Source organism: Phyllobates terribilis, unplaced genomic scaffold (genome assembly GCF_046119375.1).
Source record: "Phyllobates terribilis strain yellow unplaced genomic scaffold, ASM4611937v1 Scaffold_1__5_contigs__length_1240528914, whole genome shotgun sequence".
Classification (NCBI taxonomy): Eukaryota; Metazoa; Chordata; class Amphibia; order Anura; family Dendrobatidae; genus Phyllobates; species Phyllobates terribilis.
This window is the reverse complement of record NW_027362761.1, coordinates 979,270,174-979,294,106: the sequence shown is the minus strand read 5'-3', so window position 1 is coordinate 979,294,106 and position 23,933 is coordinate 979,270,174. Positions and strand designations below refer to the sequence as shown.

Genomic DNA, 23,933 nt, shown 5'->3' with positions numbered 1-23,933 from the left:
GGATCGCTGGGGATTGTAGTCTCCGTGTGGCGGTGACCCGGTCCGTGCCCAGGGTGGTCAAACCAGTGGCAGTCTACTTGTATTGTAATAAGTGTCCGACTACGCCACCCGTGGATTGCGGTCAGTGGGGACCGCCGCTGCACTGCAGACCGCTGAGGCTGATGTTGTTTGTGCAGCTGAGTATGGGATGACTCCCCACGGGAGGAGTATTGCCTCAGGGCAGCTAGTGTGGAAAATGATGGGAGTGATGGTGCGAGTGTCCCAGTACTGATGGTGCTGGTGCGGCGATGAAACACAGAGACTTGTGGTGCAGTTTCCAAAGCTTTACTCACTGTTGTTGTTCAGATCACTTCGGCCAGCAGTGACCGCCCGAGCCGTGCTGCGTCCACCAGGTGAGGGACTCGGTCAACTCCCAGGCAATTCCAGAGTGCGGTTCAGAGCTCCCCTCTCTTCCTTTCTACTGGCCGTCCTCACCAGTGACCCACCTTTGTCCAGCTTCCTCGGGCCTTCTGTTGGTGAAACCTCTCTCCGGTCTCCCTGACCCTATGCGGTATGCCTTTCTGGTGGATGTAGTGAGGGGTCGCACCAAGATGTGGTCACGACCTCCGGTTTTGGCTGAGGATTAGTCGCCTCCACCAATTTGGGTTCCGGTACCCTGCTCTGCCAACCCTTCACCTAGTATCTCCTCTGGGAATATGGGGTTCCTTCTGCCTTCGTGTCTCTGGGCCTTTCTCTGTGTTCCTCGCCTCCTTTCTCCTCTGTTTCAGTTCCTTTCTTACTCTCCTTGCTGTTCCTTCTCTTCTCTCCCTCTCTGCTGTTTCTGGCCTCCACTCCAGGCCTGGCTCTGGAGCTGGGCCCAGACTGAGCCACAGCTCCCTGTCAGCCCTCTCTGGCTGAGCTCCTCTCTTAACTGACCACTGATCTAAGATGGTGCCCACCTTATATACCTCCTTCTGACACCCGAGCCCAGGTGACTAGCAACCAATGGGCTCCTACCTATGCCCAGAAACCCACCCCTATCTGCTCCTACACCACTGGGTTTTCCTCCCCCTCCCCACTCCAGCCAGGAACAGAAGCTGTCGTGCCTGCACTCTGTCTAGTGGGAGCACCGTTGGTCTGTTCCTCGGAAATGGGGTGTGTGTGGTGCATGCAGCCTACTGAGCCCCGGTCCACACTCCATCCTTACCCGGGAGTGGAATATCACACCTCTGGTTCGAGGTGCAATACCCCTGTAGCAGCCGAGTCCTCGGGGTGCTACATTTCCAATCGGATTTCATACACTGGACTGTCATTGGCTTTCCTCCTTACGACCACATACACCTTGTCTTCCCAGTACGAACAAAGTTTTCCTGGACCGCCTTTCTCACATACGTTCTTGACTAGCACCCGGCTTCCCGATACCAATTATGCTCCATAACATTTTTGATCATAGTACTCCTTACTCTTGCTCTGTCCTTGCATAACCACTTTGGACGCTATGTTGTATGCCTCTGCCATCCGTTCCTTCCATTTTCGAACATACTCCGGATACATTCTGTAAGTCTCTGACACCGGAGTATCGAACATGATGTCAATTGGCAGTCTTGGTGATCGTCCATACAATAGGAAGAAGAGTGAGTAACCCGTTGCATCGCTCTTTGTACAGTTGTAGGCATGTACCACTTTTGACAGTGAACTGTTTCAGTCTTTCTTATCGTCAGCTGTTAAAGTGTGCAACATCAACAATAATGTCTGGTTAAAACGTTCCACTTGTCCATTACCCTCTGGGTGATACGGCGTTGTGTGGGATCTCTGAATTCTACAGTACTTTCCTAGCTTGGCAAAGAGCTGGTTTTCAAATTCTCTTCCTTGGTCGTGATGCAACCTCGTAGGGAACCCAAACCTCAAAGCAAAATCATTGAAGATCTTCTCTGCCGCTATTTGACCCGCTTTATTGGTGGTGGCATATGCTTGAGCAAATCGAGTAAAATGATCCATCACCACCAAGATGTATTTGGAACCACCCTTGCACGTCTTGAGATGTAGAAAGTCTATTGAGACCATCTCAAACAGATACGTAGTTTGGGGGTTGATGTGTTGGGACGTTTATCTTTCAGACACCCACACTCCTTGGTCATGTACCTCTCAATATCTCTCTGCATGTACGGCCAGAAGAAACGTTCATGGACCAAGTTTGTTGTCTTTTCCACTCCCAGGTATCCCATGTTTTCATGGAGTTCTTTGAAGACCAACCTACGGAATACTCTGGGTAGTACCAACTGCCGGTTTTGTCCTCCTTTACGATACAGGATACCGTCTTCACTGAGGTAGAGCTCCGTCCATTCTTTAACTAAAACAGATACTGCTGGTAACTCTCTCCCGTTTACTTGGAAACCGATTTTGGTCCACATAAAGTAGTATTCTACCAATTATCTGATCTTCCCGTTGTGCTCTACGGATTTTTCCTTTTGGTAGTTGTTGAATGGACAGGGGGTGATCTTGTTCTCTCACTTTTATGGTGGTTTCCACTGTCAACAGACACCACAGTGGTGTGTCTTCCTCTTGATAAACTTGAACTGCTTGGGTTGTGCTCTCAATTGCTTCCAGACTGACTTCCTCCAAGCATTCTTGCGTGAACTCCTCAGGCTCTAGTGGCATTCTTGACAATCCGTCAGCATCCATAACGCATTTTCCTGGCCTGTGCTTGATGCTGAAATTGAAGTCAGCTAGTTCAGTGACCCATCTCTGACCCATTGCATTCAGTTTGGCTGTAGTGAGGACATAGGTAAAAGGGTTGTTGTCAGTGTATACCTGAAACTCTTTGCTGTAGTAGAGATAATCTCTAAATCATTCACAGATAGCCCATTTCAATGCCAGGAACTCCAATTTTCCAGAATGTAGATGGTAATTCTTTTCGGCGTCTGTCAACATTCTAGAACCATAACCGATGACTCTCAATTTTCCATCTTGATGCTGATACAGGGCAGCTCCCAGTCCAAGTTGAGAAGCATCACATTGAAGAACAAACGGTAAGTTGAAATCAAGGTATCCTAAAATGGGTGGTTTTACCAGGTAGTCTACTACTTCTTCCAATACCTCCTGGTGGTCTGCTGTCCAGAGAATGGGCTGTTGGGACGAAACGGCGTTGTTTATTTTAAGCCCGTTCCTACCCGCGTTCTTCTTTTTCTCCGTGGGTGTTGTTGACTCTGTCATCCACACCAAGAGGAGGTATAGTGGGGCGGCAATCCTGGAGAAGTTCCGAACGTAAGTACGATAGTAGGAGAGGAATCCTAAGATCTGCCTCAAATCCCCGACAATAGTGGGTCGCTTGTCTTTTAAGTCCAGTACCGGAGCGATTTCTGCTGGGTCCATGGTATATCCTTCTCCGGACACAATTTTCCCTAGAAATCGGACTTGCCTTTTGAACAGTTCACACTTCTTTGGGGTCAACTTAACTCCGTGTTGTTAATACCACTGTAATATGGTCCTCACGTGTTCAACATTCTCCCGGAAGGTTTTGCTGTGTACCAGATTGTCATCCAAGTACTGCTGGCAGATATCGTCCCTCAATCCTTCTAAACATGTCTCCATGCTCCTCTGGAATTCTGCTGGAGCTGAGCTGAGACCAAACGGTATGCGGATCCACTTATATAACCCCCACAGTATAAAGAATGCTGTCAAAGGTCTACTGGATTCTTCAACAAACCCTTAATGGTATGCTTTACCCTGATCGAGGATGGAGAACCAGGTACTTCCTGATAGGCTATACAGCATATCTTGAATTTTTGGTATCGGATGCCAATCAGGTACTGACTTTCGGTTTAGTTCTCAGTAATCACAGCAGAGTCTCAACGTACTGTCCTTCTTCCTAACACAAACAATAGGAGAGGAATAAGACGACTTCGACTTTTGGACCCAACATCTGTTGATTAGGTCTTGTAAATACTCTTTCACTTCACGGTGTAATGGTTTTGGCACAGACATGTAACTTCTGGTTACTGGGGTCGTGTCTTTCAAATTGATTTTCAACTGCAACGACGGGATACAACCTATATCAGAGTCATCTTTGGAGAATGCTTAACACTCTTCTCTCAGCATCTGTTTTGCTGCCGCTCGATCTTCAGCACACAAGTGTTCCAGGGGTACTGGGGGATCCCAGGACCCCGAGGTGGGTCGTGCAATTTCCTCCCCTGGGCAACTCCTGTTCCTTGGTGGGGAGACTGAATTCATGGTAGACCCCTGGGCGGGTCTCACACTGGCTGGATATACCGTTTTAACGGTTTTGATGTGACCTAACACAGTCTTTGGATCCAGTCTAATTTTGTGTTTCGTAGCATTCATCACCGGTACTATCACTCGAGCAATCCCACCAGTAGGAATTGTAAGCACAGTCTCACCTTGAACTAGACCTTCTGGAAGTTCTGAGGAGTCTTTTGACACGAACAGTTTTTTCTGGACTTTTTTTCCCGGTTCTACCTGGACTCCACACCTCACCCCCACCATTTGGTTTGCAGGGATGATGGTTGGGCGCCAGCCTACCTTGACTTCTTTTAGGTCCATTGTATTCTGTGCTTTCTTTACTCTATGAATCACATTTTCCGCCACGACGTTGGGTATGGCAAGCGATGTGGCAATTGCATCCACCACCAGCATCCCTGACTTGTGTTTCATGATGACTTCACTGATTACATTATAACCCAGGATAGGATCCTCTGCCACGTTCTGATCACTGGTCACAAGAAAAGGTACCAAAAACTCAATGGTGTTGCTGTTCTTCGTGGCCCTCAGTTTCAGTTGCAAAGTCACTTCCACCCAGTCTATAAAAAGGATTTCGGTCTGGTTGACAGATTTGCCATGAAGTTCCACTGGTCCTAAGAGTTATTTTAGTGACCGAAGGCAGGTATGTGGCAGGTAGCGCCTTCTCCATTGTTAATTTAAAAGGCTCGCTTGGGCTCCCACAGTGCTTTTACCAGGAGTCCATCTAGCTGGCACTGTATAAAGCACCTTTCACCGATTAGGCTGATGAGGCTACCATTACTGACCGAGGAATCCTCCTTTCAGGAGTACATCGTTTGACCTGCGCACTGGGCATTAAGGAACTTATGTCTCTGTCTCTCTTGCATCTGTTGTAGACGGGAACACACTTGGGATAGTACAGACGCAGCCATTTTACCTCATGTGCCGTTCTGGGGTTTGGTGAGATTTGGATTTGGATTCACACTGGCAACCTCCTGTCTTTTAACCCAAATGACTGTGACCATTGGCATTCCTTGGCATTATGTCCTTTCTCTCCACATCTTAGACATTGGACACACACCGTACTCTGATTTGATGAACGGCATGCTTCACAAGCCGGGTATCTTCTGTTTTGGAACCCACTCCTGGGTCTGAGGGATAAAGGTTCTGGCCTGGAACGAATCAACTTTTTCACCTCAATCAATTCGGCTCGCAGTTCTCCTATTACTTCCTCCCAGTCAGCGCTGGTGGTCCTCTCTTTTGCTGGTGCTTTAAGGTTTCCTCTCGGATGTGGCACTGGAGGGTTCTCCATGATGATCTTTGGACTGGCCACCAGGGTTCTCCAACTTCAGCTGACTCATTTTGGTGATTTTAGGAGCAGTGCCTTTCTTTAACTATTGTTCGCTCTCTGACTCCAAACTAGCTGCCTCATTCATTTTTTCAATTAGGACTTCGTCCAGAATGCCAGGATCTTCTAGGTACTGTTTCAGTTGCAACTTGATGTCTTTGCTGATTAACCCCATTCCCAATGATCTCAAGAACTTCTTCTGTACTAGTCCAGCATCAATCTTCTCCTCCGCTTCTACATCTCTGGATGCAAACAACAGGCTATCCTTCAGTTCAATTGCTCTGAACAAGAAACTTTGGGGTGATTCATTATTTTTCTGTGAGAGGTTAATGATTCGGTGGAACAATTCTGAAATACTTTCTTCTTTATAGTGCCCTTTTAAAATCATCTTCAGCTGTTGCAAGTTCAATTGACTCTTCATTTCTAGCATACTACAGAGGTTCAGTCCTGGACTGATTGCTTTCACCACCCCCTCAACGATCTCATCTGGCTGGTAGCCTTTCTGTAAGGCTGCATCGATCTGGTGCAACAAGTTCATATAAGACAGTTTCTCTTTCTGTTCACACTCTCCAATCTGTCCCAGGTTCTTGAATTCTTTCCTTATGGTGATTTGTGGTGTTAGAGAGGACTGTCTTCCTGATTTATCTTACCCGAGCAGGTTAAAGGTTTTGTCTGAGTCTGCCACCCGTTCAGAGGTTTTGGTCGATTCCTGCAGGGCTGTTGTTAGGGCTTTGAGTTGTTCTTTCAATTCCTGTAGATCAGTCTGCGGACGGAGATTCCTGCTTTTGGTAATTGGTGCCGCCCCTCCATCCTCCAACTTCAACCTGGTTAGAAACTGTGTTAGCTCCTGGAGCAACGTCCCCATGACATCTTCAGCTTCTTTCTTCCCCAGCTCATCCATTTTTGCATTAATGGCAGCTAACAGTTGCCTGCGGTTATGTGTTTTAGAAATCTGTTCTTCTGACAACTTTATATGTTCTGCTACTGTTCCCAATTCTTCACAGGTTAACTGAAGAAACAGCTCACTAATTCTGTCCACTTGTATTTCCAAATCCATTGCTGCTAGTGAGTTTTATATAGGGTGGTCCCCTTTAACTGATGTAGCAGAATTGAGTTGAGGTGCTGTGCTGCTGTGTTTTTCCAGACACTTTTCCTCTTCTCCCTCTACACGCTAATTCCCACTTAGGACTCCCCAAACGGGCCACCAATGTTACACACATGCCATAAGGTTCAGATAGGGCAAAACGAGTTTCATGAATTCATTGGAACACTGGAGGAACTGTTACTCAGGGCGATCATAGGCTGCAGCTTCTCTCAGGCACACGATAGATTCAAGTGCAGACAAGACACATCTGACAAGTGTCTTTTTCAATAATTTAACAATGAAATGCAATCTGAAGCACGACCAGTGCAATTCAGGGATATTACAGCAACAATCTTCATTACATTACAGTTTAATAAAGCAGGCACAGTAACCTCAGTCTCTTCAGTAGTATAATTCAGCACAGATTAGACCTCTTAGCAGCACACTTCTATGCATACACAACCACAGGCTTTTCTTTTACAAGGACTCAATAGTAAACAGCATTCTTTATCCTGCATGGAGATGGAGGGGGGGAGGGTTTGATGAGGGAGAATATCCCTATGACACGATTCCTTCCAGTCCTTATCTTTCTGCCCGATAATACTCAACACTGTTAACTCAGGGAGTCTATCTGACCTGTGTTTAGCTTCCCTCCTGACCTGAATTCTGGTTCCTTGCCTTCTGTGATATACAGATCACACATCACCTTTCTCTTCGGCTACAACCAGACAGTAAACAACTTCCCCACAATCCCCCTGAGGCTCTGCTAAAACACTCCCTGTCTCTTGTGAGTGTGTTAACCCCACTAGTTGCTGGATGCTTTTGAAGCAACAGCACTACTTCTGCATGTCACACACAACATATGACCAAATCATACATAAGATCTTAAAGAGAACCTGTCACTTGCTATAAATATGTGATTTTTTACAGTGTAAATTCTGGCTGAATCTGGGATTGATGTTCTTTTGTTCATGTGCTCCTGTATTCCTGATATATGGCCATCTCTTCTCTGCATATTAATCTAGTCATTTTAACAAAGTGAGCATGGTTCCCAAATCTTCTCTACAGGAGTCTTCTTTTTAGCCAACTGGGTTTGGTCCTCGAGGCTAGCATTATTTACAAAGATGAAAGAGCCACATCTTGATAGACATTGAAACAAATAATGACCCATTCCAGATTTTAGAAGATCACTGCATTTACTTACGTGTAGATAAGAACAGAGGGTTGAAAAAGGATAAGGTGAAAAGTTTTTTTCCATTGGTCACAAATGGATCATTGGGATTGTTCAATGAATCCACATTCACACTGAATGATGTGCTCAGGATAACGTCCATGCTGTAGCTTCCAAAGATGCTGAAAAGACAAAATGGTAAAATATCAGGCTTAACTTAATAAACCCAAGACCCTCATATATCACCTTCATACTCTCCATCTACAAGAGAAGGATCCAAAAGTTTACACTGCAAATCACTTCCCATGTACTAGCTAAACAGATAATGCTTGTCCTGTGCATATATAATAAATAGATTTGTGCTCTGGACAATTCTACTGTAGTATCACAAGTTGTACAGAAGTGTGGTCAGCATGATACAAAGTACTGCAGTTTAATATTACATTGTGTAGACTGTAAGACACCATAAGGAGGCAGAATAAAGATTACCACTATGCCAATGAATGTAGGTGCATGCCAGGGGCGTACATAGCAATCATGGGGCCACATAGCAGAAGTTCTAATTGGGCCCCCCCCCCTAAAAAAAAAAAAATCCCCCCCATAAGGTATGATGCCAACAAAAGTACCCCCTCCCCCCAAACACAGTGATACGCCCAAGTTGAATTCCTCCACATGCGCAGTATAATGACCCTACTGTACCCCATCTCAACTCCCAGGGCAAAGTATGCTGACCCCAACACAGTATGATCCCCTAACTGTGACCCCCTAGAGCTAGAAAGGATGGTAGGTAATAAGGGAGGGTGTTATACATGATAAAAGATTAAACTAAATAATTAAGGACAAAGCTATACATAATAAGTGAGTACACTATATACTAAAGAACTGTGCTATACATAATAAGTGAGTACACTATAGACTAAGGGACTGAGATATACATAATAAGTGAGTACAATATATACTAAGGGACTGTGCTATACATAATAAGTGAGTACACTATATACTAAGGGATTGTGCTATACATACTAAGTGAGTCCACTATATGCTAAGGGACTGTGCTATACATAATAAGTCTGTACACTATATACTAAGGGACTGTGCTATACATAATAAGTGAGAACACTAAATTCTAAGGGACTGTGCTATACATAATAAGGCTACATTCTTGTATCTGTGTGCAGTGTTGGTGTGCTGCCCTATTTTACAGACATATTGAGCATGTCCTATTCTAATCCTCAAAATCGGATCAGAACAGGACATTCTCTGACCCTCACAGATCTCATTCTCAGATCCATGATTTTCCTGGATGTGTGAATGGATCTATACACTGTGATCAGAATTATTAGGCAAGTTATATTTTAGAGGATTTTTTTATTATTGATCAACAACTATGTTCTCAATCAACCCAAAAGACTCATAAATATCCAACCTTAATATTTTTGGAAGTTGGAGTGGGATTTTTTAAGATTTGGCTATCTTAGGAGGATATCTGTTTGTGCAGGTAACTATTACTGTGCCGAATTATTAGGCAAGTTAATAAAAACCAAATATAATCCCATCTCACTTGTTTATTTTCACCAGGTAAACCAATATCAGTGCACAACATTTAGAAATAAACATTTCTGACATGCAAAATCAAAAAACAAAAAAATTAGTGATCAATATAGCCAACTTTCTTTATGATGACACTCAACAGCCTTCCATCCATAGATTCTGTCAGTTTCTTGATCTGTTTTCGATCAACATTGCGTGCAGCAGCCACCACAGCCTCCCAGACACTGTTCCGAGAGGTGTACTGTTTTCCCTATAGATGTCACATTTTATGATGGACCACAGGTTCTCTATGGGGTTCAGATCAGGTGAACAAGGGGGCCAGGTCATTATTTTTTCTTCTTTTAGACCTTTACTGGCCAGCCACGCTGTGGAGTAGTTGGATGCATGTGATGGAGCATTGTCCTGCATGAAAATCATGTTTTTCCTGAACGATACCGACTTCTTCCAGTACCACTGCTTGAAGAAGTTGTCTTCCAGAAACTGGCAGTAGGTCTGGGAGTTGAGCTTCACTCCATCCTCAACCCGAAAAGGTCCCACAAGTTCATCTTTGATGATACCATCCCATACCAGTACCCTACCTCCACCTTGCTGGCGTCTGAGTCGGAGTGGAGTTCTCTGCCCTTTACTGATCCAGCCTCTGGCCCATCCCTCTGGCCCATCCAAGAGTCACTCTCATTTCATCAGTCCATAAAACCTTTGAAAAATCAGTCTTAAGATATTTCCTGGCCCATTCTTGACGTTTTATCTTATTTTTCTTGTTCAAAGGTGGTCGTTTTTCAGCCTTCCTTACCTTTGCCATGTCCCTGAGTATCGCACACCTTGTGCTTTTTGATACTCCAGTAACATTGCAGCTCTGAAATATGGCAAAACTAGTGGCGAATGGCATCTTGGCATCTTCACGCTTGATTTTCCTCAATTCATGGGCAGTTATTTTGGCCAACACGCTTCTTGCGACCCTGTTGGCTATTTGCCATGAAACGCTTGATTGTTCGGTGATCACGCTTCAAAAGTTTGGAAATTTCAAGACTGCTGCATCCCTCTGCAAGACATCTCACAATTTTGGACTTTTCAGAGCCCGTCAAATCTCTCTTCTGACCCATTTTGCCAAAGGAAAGTAAGCTGCCTAATAATTAAGCCCACCTTATATAGGATGTTGATGTCATTAGTCAACACCCCTCCTCATTACAGAGATGCACATCACCAGATTTACTTAATTGGTAGTTGGCTCTCAAGCCTATGCAGCTTGGAGTAGGACAACATGTATAAAAAGTATCATGTGATCAAAATACTCATTTGCCTAATAATTCTGCACACAGTGTAAAACTCTACAAGTCCATGGACCATTCGATAAAAAAAATCTGGACATTTCTCACACAAATGTGAGAATGGAGCCTAAGGGATTTTACAGACAGCATTATCACTCCAAGTCACACAGTGCAGATACAGAATAATATTTCCAACCAGGAACTTACCACTAACGTCTCGTCCGATCAGAGGCGGTTTCTGCTGTTTCTTCTCCGTCTGGTCAGACCTTCATGTCCACATCTCCCAGCCACGACTCGTCTTGTCACGATGATCTCCAGCCTAGAAAATAACAAGGTCACATGCTTTCCAGGTCATCCCCCCGGGTCCCTCACTTATGTTTCCTTCCTTTGAAGTCCACACCATCAGACTCTTTAAACCCTTCTCCCTGCGAGTGGCAGTTGTGTATCGCCCTCCAGGCTCCTCCCACCAGTTCTTGGATCACTTTGCCACCTGGCTTCCTCACTTTCTATTCTGAGACATCCCCACCCTCATCATGGGCGACTTTAACATCCCCATCGATGATCCCCTCTCCCAATCTGCCTCTCATCTACTTTCTCTAACCTCTTCATTCCGTCTCTCACAGTTTACTAATTCTCCTACCCATGAAGACGGGAATACTCTGGACCTGTTTTTTTCCAGTCTCTGCTTGCTGGATGACTTTACCAACTCCCCTCTCTCGCTCTCGGACCACAACCTTCTTTCCTTCTCTATTAAGAATTGTCTCCTCACCCGGGACACCCCCACTTACCACACTTATAGGAATACACATACCATTAATACCCAGCAGCTTATGGACAATCTCCACACATCTTTAGCCCCTATCTCCTCCTTCTCCTGACCAGACTTAGCATTGTCACGCTACAATAATACACTGAAAAGTGCCCTAGATGAAGCCGCTCCTTCTACTCGCAGAAAGATCCGACACAGACAACGGCAGCCCTGGCACACGATGCAAACACGTTTTCTTCAACGTTGCTCAAGGTGTGCTGAGCGTCAGTGGAGAAAATCTCTTTTAGCAGAGGACTTCATCCACTATAAATTCATGCTCAAAACCTATAACTCTGCCCTTCATCTGGCCAAACAATCCTACTTCACCACCCTCATCATTTCAATGTCCAACAATCCAAAATGACTTTTCGAAACCTTAAACTCCCTCCTGAAACCTAAAGCACAGGCCCCCACCACCAACCTCAGCAGGGAGGATCTGGCCACTTATTTCTTTGAAAAAATCAACCACATCCATCAGGACATCTCAGCCCAATCTCCTCAGTGCCTGGATCCCCTTCCCTGCCGCACTTCAAGCTCACTTGCCATCTTTGAGCCTGTTACAGAAGAAGAAGTTACCCAGTTCCTCGCTTCTTCTCGGCCTACTACCTGCAACAGTGACCCCATTCCTTCACATCTCCTGCAGTCCCTCTCACCTGTGGTCACCACTCATCTGACTAAAATATTTAACCTCTCTCTTTCTTCAGGTATCTTTCCCTCCTCATTTAAACATGCCATCATAACCCCTTTACTTAAAAAGCCATCCCTGGACCAGAACTGCGCTGCTAACTACAGACCTGTCTCTAATCTTCCTTTCATCTCTAAACTCCTGGAACGCTTGGTCCACTCCCGTCTAATCCGCTATCTCTCAGATATCTCTCTCCTCGACCCTCTACAATCTGGTTTCCGCTCCTTACACTCCACTGAAACTGCCCTCACTAAAGTCTCTATTGATCTACTAACAGCCAAATCCAAAGGTCACTGCTCCCTGCTGATTCTCCTGGATCTCTCTCCAGCATTTGACACTGTGGCTCACCAGCTCCTCCTCACTATGCTCCGCTCTATAGGCCTCAAGGACACTGTTCTCTCCTGGTTCTCCTCCTACCTCTCTGACCGCTCCTTCACTGTATCTCTTGCCGGCTCCTCTTCCCCTCCTCATCCCCTTACTATCGGGGTTCCGCAGGGCTCAGTCCTAGGCCCCCTCCTCTTCTCTCTATACACTGCCCCTATTGGACAAACAAACAGCAGATTTGGGTTCCAGTATCATCTCTATGCTGACGACACCCAATTATACACTTCTTCCTCTGACATCACCCCTACCCTAATACAAAATACCAAGGATTGTTTGTCTGCTGTGTCTAGCATCATGTCCTGCCTCTATCTTAAACTGAATCTCTCCAAAACTGAACTTCTTGTGTTTCCCCCTCTACTAACCTAACTCTACCTAACATCGAAATTACCTTGGAGGGTTCAACCATAACTCCCAAGCAGCACGCCCGCTGCCTTGGGGTCATATTCGACACTAACCTTTCCTTTACTCCCTATATCCGATCACTCACTCGCTCTTGTTACCTGCATCTTAAAAACATCTCCAGAATCCGATCTTTTCTCACTTTTGAAACTGCTAAAACTCTTACTGTCGCTCTTATTCACTCTCGTCTGGACTACTGCAACTCTCTTCTGATCGGTCTCCCTCTTACCAAAATTTCCCCTCTCCAATCTGTCCTGAATGCGGCAGCCAGGGTCGTATTTCTGTCCAGCCGCTTCACCGATGCCTCCACCTTGTGCCAGTCATTACACTGGTTACCCACTCGCTACAGGGTCCAATATAAACTCATTGCTCTCACCCACAAAGCTCTCCACAGTTCTGCACCACCTTATATCTCCTCTCTCATCTCAGTCTATCATCCTACACGTGCCCTCCGTTCCACAAATGACCTAAGACTAACATCCGCCATAATCCGAACCTCGCACCTCTGTCTCCAAGACTTCTCTCGTGCTGCGCCAGTTCTCTGGAATGCTCTACCCCAGATGATCCGATTGATGCCTAGCCCCGATGTCTTCAAGCGCGCTTTAAAAACCCATCTCTTTAAACAAGCCTACCACCTCAAATACCAAGTAAACTAACTTTCCCCTGTTCCCTCCTAAATACTATTCAGAATCTGCCCCCCACTGTTCATCTGTCTCTACACCCTCCATGCACACGATAACTGCACTCGGTAATTGAGTATTGCACTTGAACATACAGGCTGATGACCGGATCATACAGCTTTATATGATAATCCCGGCTTATTATAATTGCCTGACCTGTAATAACAAGCACTTTCCACCTATTGTGTCCCCCCATTTCCTTGTAGAATGTAAGCTTGTGAGCAGGGACCTCACTCCTGATGTAACTGTTAAACTGTCTCACCTTGTATTGAATTTATTGTTTGTACATGTCCCCGCTTAATTGTAAAGTGCTGCGGAATATGTTGGCGCAATATAAATAAATATTATTGTTATAAATATTATTATATTGTATATATACATTTATCTCCCCCACACTGCGCCCCTGAATAGAGATATGTACCCCCCACGATTAATATACTATTAGCCACTTAGCAATCAAAATGTAAAGTGATAAGCAGCACTGTGCCCCCCATTAACTATAATCTCCTCCGGCCAATAATATAAATTATTCAGTCTCTGTGACTCTCCCCAATTAACTGTAAGGCTATGTGCACACGGAAAACATACAAGGCTTTACAGTATAAGCAAAGTGAAACCCCCATAATTGCTCTCTCCCAGCACCCCCATGATTGCTCGCTCCTAGCACCCCCATGATTGCTCTCTCCCAGCACCCCCATCATTGCTCTGTCCCAGCACCCCCATCATTGCTCTGTCCCAGCACCCCCATCATTGCTCTGTCCCAGCACCCCCATCATTGCACTCTCCCAGCACCCCCATCATTGCTCTGTCCCAGCACCCCCATCATTGCTCTGTCCCAGCACCCGCATCATTGCTCTGTCCCAGCACCCCCATCATTGCACTCTCTCAGCAGCCCCATCATTGCTCTGTCCCAGCACCCCCATCATTGCTCTGTCCCACCACCCCCATCATTGCTCTGTCCCCATTGTCACCAGCCCCTTCAGTGCTCTGTCCCACCAGCCCCATCATTGCTCTGTCCCCATTGCCACCAGCCCAGTCATTGCTCTGTCCCCATTGCCACCAGCCCCATCATTGCTCTGTCCCCATGGCCACCAGGCCCATCATTGCTGTCCCCATTGCCACCAGCCCCGTCATTGCTCTGTCCTCATTGCCACCAGCCCCGTCATTGCTCTGTCCCCATTGCCACCAGCCCCATCATTGCTCTGTCCCCATTGCCACCAGCCCCATCATTGCTCTGTCCCCATTGCCACCAGCCCCATCATTGCTGTCCCCATTGCCACCAGCCCCGTCATTGCTCTGTCCTCATTGCCACCAACCCCGTCATTGCTCTGTCCCCATTGCCACCAGCCCCATCATTGCTGTCCCCCTCCTCCCCTCATTCTCCTGTTACTCTCCCCAGCATTTCAGTAAAAAAAAAAAATATACAACTTACCTCTCAGCCCGCTCCCCTGCAGCATCCTCCTCGTTCCCGGCAACTTTCTTCCTGACCCAGCCAGGTGCACGCTGCATGACGACGTCATCAAGCTGCGCGCATCGGTGTCAGGGAGGAAGCGCCAGGCAGGAAGAAGAGAACGGATCCCTCCAGCTTCGCAGCGGAGCTGCAGGGATTGCTCCCTGCCCGCCGCTCAATTTTAGCCGCCCGGCAAGGGCTCCCCTGGCCCTCCAGGCCCCGGTGCAGCTGCACCGGCGGTATGTCCGCCCCTGGACTGCTATGGGGCCCCCCCCGGCTCACGGGCCCCATAGCAGTATTGGCAGTACTCCACTGGTGCATGCAACTACTGGGTAACTGCAATCCAACACAAAGGAAAAACAAATACTGGTGGTGCAAGATATACAGATTAAATACATTCAGTTGCATCAGTGTATTTCTTGCCTGAATAAATATATGTGGCAGGTGTCTCTAGTTACTCAGTGTCAGGCTGATAGTCTGCCCTTATGTATAGAAATCTGGTAACAACTGTGCGGTAGTGCATGGAAACTGTAATAAATCTGTGTACTTACTCCTTCATGTCTATAAAGTCTTTGTTATCAACTTTCTTCTGAATATTCTTAACTAAAAGGTCTCCATACTGTTTTATTATCGGAAACATCTGTAAGGATGACAACAAAGGGTTTGTTTCATGACGTATCATTTTCCTGAAAAAATTTCCTGTAATCTGCAACTGAGATGCTTAATAAAGTCTTTAACACAGAGGTGCCAAAAATATGAGGTTTTTTTTTACAGAAAATTTGTTGCATGCAGGATGCAATTACTCACGCTCTTATTGGATATATAACAAATACATGTAGAGATGGTGCAGACAATATGGCTCATATATCAATACTGGTTGATGCGGCCTGAAGGTGCACAGGAATGGTCGCATGTTTCTGAGGCTCTGATGCCTGAGCTCCTGAAATGTAGATTTAAGGACTAAATTGAAGACTGGGAATCTAGCACACTCGACTACATCCTCCCTGGATATTCCTGGATTATGTGGAGACCTCCCTGGACTATGTAGACCTTACAATGGCTGAATTATCCAAGAAATAAGATTTCTGTGAGGAATTTTTGACTCCACAGCTGAAAGCCTGTGAGTATGTGAGAGAAATTTCCCCTCACGCTTCAGTGCTTCCCTCATCACACTGCTCAGACAATCAAGGGACCCTGAAGACTCCCCCTCAAAACCTCATGGGACTACCTATGGTGGTCAGAAGAAAAATTACTCATCCGTAGTGTTGAGCGATACCTTCCGATATCGGGAAATATCGGATCGGATTGGATCGGACCGATACCCCAAAAATATCGGATATCGCCGATTCCGATATCTGAATCCAATGCAAGTCAATGGGACACAAATATCGGAATGAAAATAAACTCTTTCTTTCCTTGTAGGTTAATTCTACATGAAGGAAAACAACTAAGAATAATGTAGAATGTATTACATGAAAAGCCGGCAATTCAGCAGCGGCATACACCGATACCCGACAATTTAGAACAGAAAGAATAGAGCATCACACATAGATTAGATAGATAGAAACATGTCAGTCACATATATAAGAAGTACAGTGACAGTGTTGCTTACTGTACTTGTCATTTAGTGTTAAAATAAAGGATTTATTAAAAAAAAAATTGGCGTGGGGTTCCCCGTAATTTTAGTCTCTAGCAGAGGTTAAGCAGATGGCTGGGGCAGATGTTTGAAGCCTGGGAAGGGGGTAATACCCACGGAGCTTCCCAGGTTACTAATATCAGCCCCCAGCTGAATACCTAGCCAAAGCTGTGGCAGTGGGGTAATAGGGCTGGGGTTGATGTCAGCTTATAATGCCAGCTGACATCAAGCCCAGGTTAGTAATGGAGAGGCATCTATAAGACACCCCCATTACTAACCCCATAGTCAAAGTTAAAAAAAAACACAAACACCCAGAATAAAGTCCTTTAATTGAAATAAACACACAATTCTTTATTGTTCTCAATTAAACCATACTTACCATCATGCCCATTCCAGCTGAAGCCAATGTCTTCTGCAATAAAAGTAAAATAATAAAGCAACCTCATCCTTACCTTTCCATGGTTCCCACGACGGCTCCAGCTCTGCTACATTCACATGACAGGCTGGATCGCAGCCGAAAGCTGCCATCCAGCTTGCCATGCCGCAGACACTGAGAAGCGCAGGCATGCTTGCGCTCCTCAGTGTCTGGCTGTGACGGCATCCAGATGAGCCGAGTTCAAGTCAGCTTTTGGCTGCGATCCAGCCTGTCATGTGAATGTAGCAGAGCTGGAGCCGTCATGGGAACCATGGAAAGGTAAGGATGAGGTTGCTTTATTATTTTGCTTTTATTGTAGACATTGGCTTCAGCTGGAATGGGTGTGATGGTAAGTATGGTTTAATTGAGAACAATAAAGAATTGTGTGTTTATTTCAATTAAAGGACTTTATTCTGGGTGTTTGTGGTTTTTTTTTAACTTTGACTATGGGGTTAGTAATGGGGGTGTCTTATAGACGCCTCTCCATTACTAACCTGGGCTTGATGTCAGCTGGCATTATAAGCTGACATCAACCCCAGCCCTATTACCCCACTGCCACCGCTACAGGGCAGTGGGAAGAGCGAGGCTAAGTGCCAGAATTGGCTGACGGCTGGTGTTTCTAGCCTGGGAGGTGGCCAATATTCATGGCACCCTTCCTGGGCTATTAACATCAGCCCCCAGCTGTCTGCCTAGCCTTTGCTAGCTATTAACATAGGGGGGGCCCCACGTAATTTTTTTGGGGGTCCCCCATTTTAATAGCTAGTAAAGGCTAAGTATTCAGCTGGGGGCTGATATTAGTAGCCTGGGAAGCTCCGTGGGTATTACCCCCTTCCCAGGCTTCAAACATCTGCCCCAGGTGTCTGCTTAACCTCCGCTAGAGACTAAAATTACGGGGAACCCACGCCAATTATTTTTTTTAATAAATCCTTTATTTTAACACTAAATGACAAGTACAGTAATAAACACTATCACTGTACTTTTTATATATGTGACTGACATGTTTCTATCTATCTAATCTATGTGTGATGCTCTATTCTTTCTATTCTAAATTGTCGGGTACCGTTGCTGAATTGGCGGCCGGCTTTTCTAAAGAGACGGTGCATGAAAACACTATTATTTTTTTTTAATAAAACCTTTTACACTAAATGACAAGTACAGTAAGCTGAGCGCTGCTATCCAGCTTATCATCCTTCAGAGACACTGCAGAGCGCAGGCATTTTGGAAACTTCCGATTCCGGTATTCGATATTCTAAAAGTATCGGAACTCAGTATCGGAACTCTGATACCGCGAATATTGGTCGTTACCCGATATTTCAGTATCGGAATGCTCAACACTACTCATCCAGCCAAAGGAGAGACTGCGCAGGCCGAAGACACTGCTGCAGTGAGTGTAACTTCTCTCCCGCAGTGATGCACATCACTTTCCAGCAGCAGTAGTGACGTGGAGCACCACGCAAATAACCAAGGAGGTAACTCTGGTGTTAGTATTCACAAGGTCTCTTAAAGAAGCTCAGAGGAGTGCCTGCACTCTGGGTAATCCCCTAAGGGGAAAATTAGCAGCTTGTCGCAAGAACGCACAATTCAAATTAGCGCTCAGCCAGCTGATTCTAGAGCTTAGGCTCAGAAAGACCCCTCTGTTAGAGACACTAACACAGAGCATAGGAACAATACTAAAAGAGGCTCTAAACATCCAACTAAAGCCATTGACCACAATATGTCATTTTCCTCAGAGGAATCCCTCTCCAGGAATAAATGAAATAAATCGGCTAGCAATAATAAAGATAATAAAAATCTAATAAAAATTCAGCCATCAGAGACTGAGGAGGACTCTGAGGATATCTATTTAAATGTCTCTCCATACAAACAGCGTCCAAGATTAGACACAATGAGTCCTCCTGCCTTTCATCCTACTTTTACATTTGATTCCAAAATTACTGAAGAAACACATGGTCTCTCGATTGGCAACCAGGGAAACAACTCAATGTGAGAGATTTCTATCTGAGCTATTTAAGTCCACAATCCAACAGCTGGACATTAGCATGAATAATAGATTTGACAGTATTCAGAATTCATTGCAAGAAATCAATAAGAAGCTTAAAGTAACTGATGAGACAGTGGAATCTGTTTCTATTAAGCAAAATGTCCTTGAAAATGGTCACACAACATTACTAAAAAATGAAGTAAAAATGCTTAAAGCAAAACGCACGGGTCTTGAAGATCGCAACAAGCAAAATAGCCTCAAATTTAGAGAGATTCCAGAGAGCGACCGACCTGGAGATCTTACCTCCTATATAAAAGACTTATTACACAAAACTCTATCTGTGTCTTCTAACATAGAGCTGACAATTGATAGAGCACATACACTACCGAAGCCAAAGTTCCTACTTAGATAGGTACACATGGAAGTTATTACAAGGCTTCATTTTTTCCAAACAAAGGATCGACTCTTGCTCTTGGAATATTTAAGGAAATATAAAAACTTACCCTCTCTTTTTGAATCTATCAAGGTCTTTCCCGATTCTTCTAAAGAGACATTATGTGGCAGGAAATCATTCCCTGACACTACTTCTATCCTAAGCTTAATAATACCTCCCATAAATGGGGTTTTCCAAAAAAAACCTGACCAATTCTTACCAAATTAATTCTCTAAACTCCCCCTTCTCCAATGATGAAACTGAGGCAGCAATTCATAAGTTAAAAGAGAGCAAATCTCCAGGTCCCGACGGTCTTCCTAATGAGTACTACAAGCATTTGGGCATCACCTTTCTCTCCCATTGACATTTATATTTAATCAAGCTTGCACCAAAGGCTCATTACGGAAAGAATCTTCACATGCAACCATAGTTGTTATACCGAAGCAAAACAGTGACCCTGAGTTTGTCTCAAATTATAGACTTATCTCACTTTTGAATACTGATATAAAAATCTATTCCAAATTGATCTCTGAAAGACTACTTAAAATCATTCCTAAATTAGTACATTCAGACCAAATTGGTTTTCTCAATAGGAGACAAGTCTTGAACGGCACAAGGAGAATTTTTAACCTATTATCGTCAGTGGAAAAGAAGAAATCCCAAGTTATTTTATTATTTTTAGATGCCAAAAAGGCATTTGATCGGATTAAGTGGGAATTTATGTTTTCAACATTAAATAAATTCAGTTTTCAAGGTCATATTCTTAAGACAATTTCAGATTTGTACTCTCACCAATCATCAAAGGTTTATGTCAACAATTAGCTATCTAATAATATCTTTATATCTAATGGCACCTGTCAAGGTTACCCACTTTCCCCTCTCCTCTTTGGTCTTATTATGGAACCTTTCATTGAATCCATCAGAACTAATCAGCATTTAAAGGGCATCCTCTTGAGCCATAGGCAATACAAAATTTGGTTATTTGATGCCCTATTTACCATTACTGGCCCAATTACCATTACTGGCCCAATTAATTCTGTCTCCTCAGTAATTAATGACTTTGCCTTGGTTTCTTACTATAAAATGAATGTTAAAAAGTCAAAAATCCTAGGTTTTTGCTTGGACACCCACCTAAGAAACTCAATCCAGAACAAGTTTCTTTACTATTGGGAAAAACCTAATATTCCTTATTTAGGAATAAAAATAACAAAACCACTATATAATACTCTGGATGAGAACCAGTCTAATATTTTAAAGCTGATCCAAACTTCCATTAACAAATTTGATAAAGTAAATACTCGTGGTTAGCAAGGATTGCCTTTTATAAAATAATTATTTTACTGAAGTTACACTATTTTTTAGGACAATTCGTATCCTGATCCAAGATCTTTGGATTAAAAAGCTTCATAAGCAATTATCTAATTATATGACAAGCTAAATCAGCAAGAATTGCAAAAACACTATTATTTAAGTCCAAAGGGAAAAGAGGTATTGGGCTACCTAATATCCAAGCCTATAGTGATACCAACATGTTTTTACAAAGTAGAAATTGGTTTATAAAGGAAGGTAGGCCTTGTTGGGTATGTATAGAGAAATCATTTAACAAGAGTTCTCTTTTGTCATCTTTCATTTGCTAGATCATTATTTACCAATCCCAGATCACCCATTAATAGAATCTACTATACTTTTATGGAAAAAGTTGCAAAAACTTAATCTAAGCTTTTATCCTTTGCATAAACTTCTTTTAACTACCGTATTTTGCGGATTATAAGACACACTTTTTTCACCCCCAAAAAAGGAGGAAAAAGGGGGTGCGTCTTATAATGCGAGCTTATGGTTTTCCTTGGGGGGGGTGGCAGCATCGGATCGGGGTCCCAGATACAGGATGTTGGTAGCGGCTGCGGCGGTAGCAGGGCGATGCTGCGGGCCCCCGGTGGTGGCGGGGAGAAGCTGCGGCCCTGTCCTCAGAAGTCGGAGGTGAGCGAAGGCAAGGTTCCCTATCCCGTACATAGCACTGTGCTTCAGCAAAATGGCCGCCGGAGCATGCGCAGATTGAGATTTCGGGAGACGAGATCTCGATCTGCACATGCTCCGGTGGCCATTTTACCAAAGCACAGCGCAAGGCTATGTATGGCATAGGGAACTTTGCCTCCTCTCAACGCCAACTTCTGAGGACGGGGCCGCAGCATCACCTCGCCACCACCGGGGCCACCCACTGCCTTGAATAAGCGACACTTCTTCTGAGGACGGGGCCTGTAGTATCACCAATCTCTGGTATGTGTGACACCCGCTCCACCACCGCTGCCCCCCAGGTAAAAAGAATTATAAGGCGCACAATTTTATTTAAAAAAAAACATTTTTCCTATTTTGCACCCCAAAATTTGGGGTGCATTTTATAATCCGGTGCGTCTTGTAATCCGCAAAATACGGTATACATCAATCTGCACTCCCTAATAAATAGGGAAAATTTGGGATATCAAAGTGCTCAGCAGTTATAAGAGGCCCCAATTCGGATGCAATTATAAATTTTAATTCTTTAAAATTGTCCTACAATCTTCTGGATGAGGAAATTTATAACTTTTTGGACTTGAGAAAATACATAAAAAATAAGATCTATTCCCATTTCCCTTCCTCGAGCCATAATTACTCTATTATTTTTTGGAATACAAAACTTATAGTGCTAGGAAAATTGCTTAAATCACCGCAGACAAATCATTTTTTAACTTATTACTTCATCTATGATCAAAATAAATGTGCAAATGCAGTTGTGCTGAAAAGTTTACATACCCCGGCAGAATTTTTGCTTTCTTGGCCTTGTTTCAGAGAATATGAATGATAACATAAAAACTTTTTCTCCACTCATGGTTATTGGTTGGGTGAAGCCATTTATTGTCAAATAACTGTGTTTTCTCTTTTTAAATCTTAATGACAACCAAAAACATCCAAATGACCCTGATCAAAAGTTTACATACCCCAGTTCTTAATACAGTGTATTGCCCCCTCTAACATCAATGACAGCTTGAAGTTTTTTGTGGTAGTTGTGGATGAGGTTCTTTATTTTCTCAGATGGTAAAGGTGCCCATTCTTCTTGGCAAAAAGTCTATAGTTGCTGTAAATTCCTGGGCTGTCTAGCATGAACTGCGCGCTTGAGATCTCCCCAGAGTGGCTCAATAATATTGAGGTCAGGAGACTGAGATGGCCACTCCAGAACCTTCACTTTGTTCTGCTGTAGTCAATGACAGGTCGATATGGCCTTATGTTTTGGATCGTTGTCATGTTGGAACGTCTAAGTACGTCCCATGCGCAGCTTCTGGGCTGATGAGTGCAAATTTGCCTCTAGTATTTGCTGATAACATGCTGCATTCATCTTTCCTTCAATTTTTACCAAGTTTCCTGTGCCTTTGTAGCTCACACATCCCCAAAACATCAGCAATCCACCTCCGTGCTTTACATTAGAAATGGTGTTCCTTTCAGCATAGGCCTTGTTGACCTCTCTCCAAATGTAACGTTTATGGTTGAGGCCAAAAAGTTCAATTTTGGTCTCATCACTCCAAATTACTTTGTTCCAGAAGTTTTAAGGCTTGTCTCTATGCTGTTTGGCGTATTTTAGACGAGATACTTTGTGGCATTTGCGCAGTAATGGCTTTCTTCTGGTGACTCCACCATGCAGCCCATTTTTCTTCAAGTGCCTCCTGCAATACACACTATTAAGAACTGGGGTATGTAAACTTTTGATCAGGGTCATTTGGATGTTTTTGGTTGTCATTAATATTTAAAAAGAGAAAACACAGTAGTTTGACAATAAATGGCTTCGCCCAACCAATAACCATGTGTGGAGAAAAAGTTTTTTTGTTATCATTCATATTGTCTGAAACAAGGCCAAGAAAGCAAAAATTCTGCCGGGTATGTAAACTTTTGAGCGCAACTGTACATACAGTGGCGACCAAAAATTTAGCATTTTTCTTAAAAATGTGATTACTTCTGTCTGGTTGTTTTGTTGTGATGCCATTTCCCTGGTGATGAATTGAAAGTGCATGAAGTTGTCACCATGGAAGACCTTAATTTTAACCAAAATGCATTTGAATATACTGTTAGGTCCATATATATTTGGACAGAGACAACATTTTTCTAATTTTGGTTCTAGACATTACCACAATGAATTTTAAACAAAACAATTCAGATGCAGTTGAAGTTCAGACTTTCAGCTTTCATTTGAGGGTATCCACATTAAAATTGGATGAAGGGTTTAGGAGTTTCCTTAACATGTGCCACCCTGTTTTTAAAGGGACCAAAAGTAATTGGACAGATTAAATAACTGTTAGGGTTGAGTGAGTATGCTCTGTCCGAGTATGCTCGGGCCGAGCTCCGAGTATTTACAGCTGCTCGGTGATATGGTTGAATCGCTCCCGTGTGCATGATTTGCAACTG

At 44.0% G+C, this 23,933-nt stretch overlaps 1 protein-coding gene across 2 annotated transcripts in view; it reads right to left on the bottom strand.

Moving 5' to 3' along the window:
- The window catches only part of LOC141156828 (cytochrome P450 3A8-like), a 459,870-nt gene that overhangs the window by 74,371 nt on the left and 361,566 nt on the right, over positions 1 to 23,933 (bottom strand). For both annotated transcript variants that reach the window (XM_073643251.1, XM_073643242.1), the window contains exons 7-8: positions 15,592 to 15,680; positions 7,852 to 8,000 (exon numbers count right to left, since the gene is read on the bottom strand). In XM_073643251.1, coding sequence (XP_073499352.1) covers positions 7,852 to 8,000; positions 15,592 to 15,680 — 238 coding nt within the window. The remainder of the gene's footprint in view (positions 1 to 7,851; positions 8,001 to 15,591; positions 15,681 to 23,933) is intronic.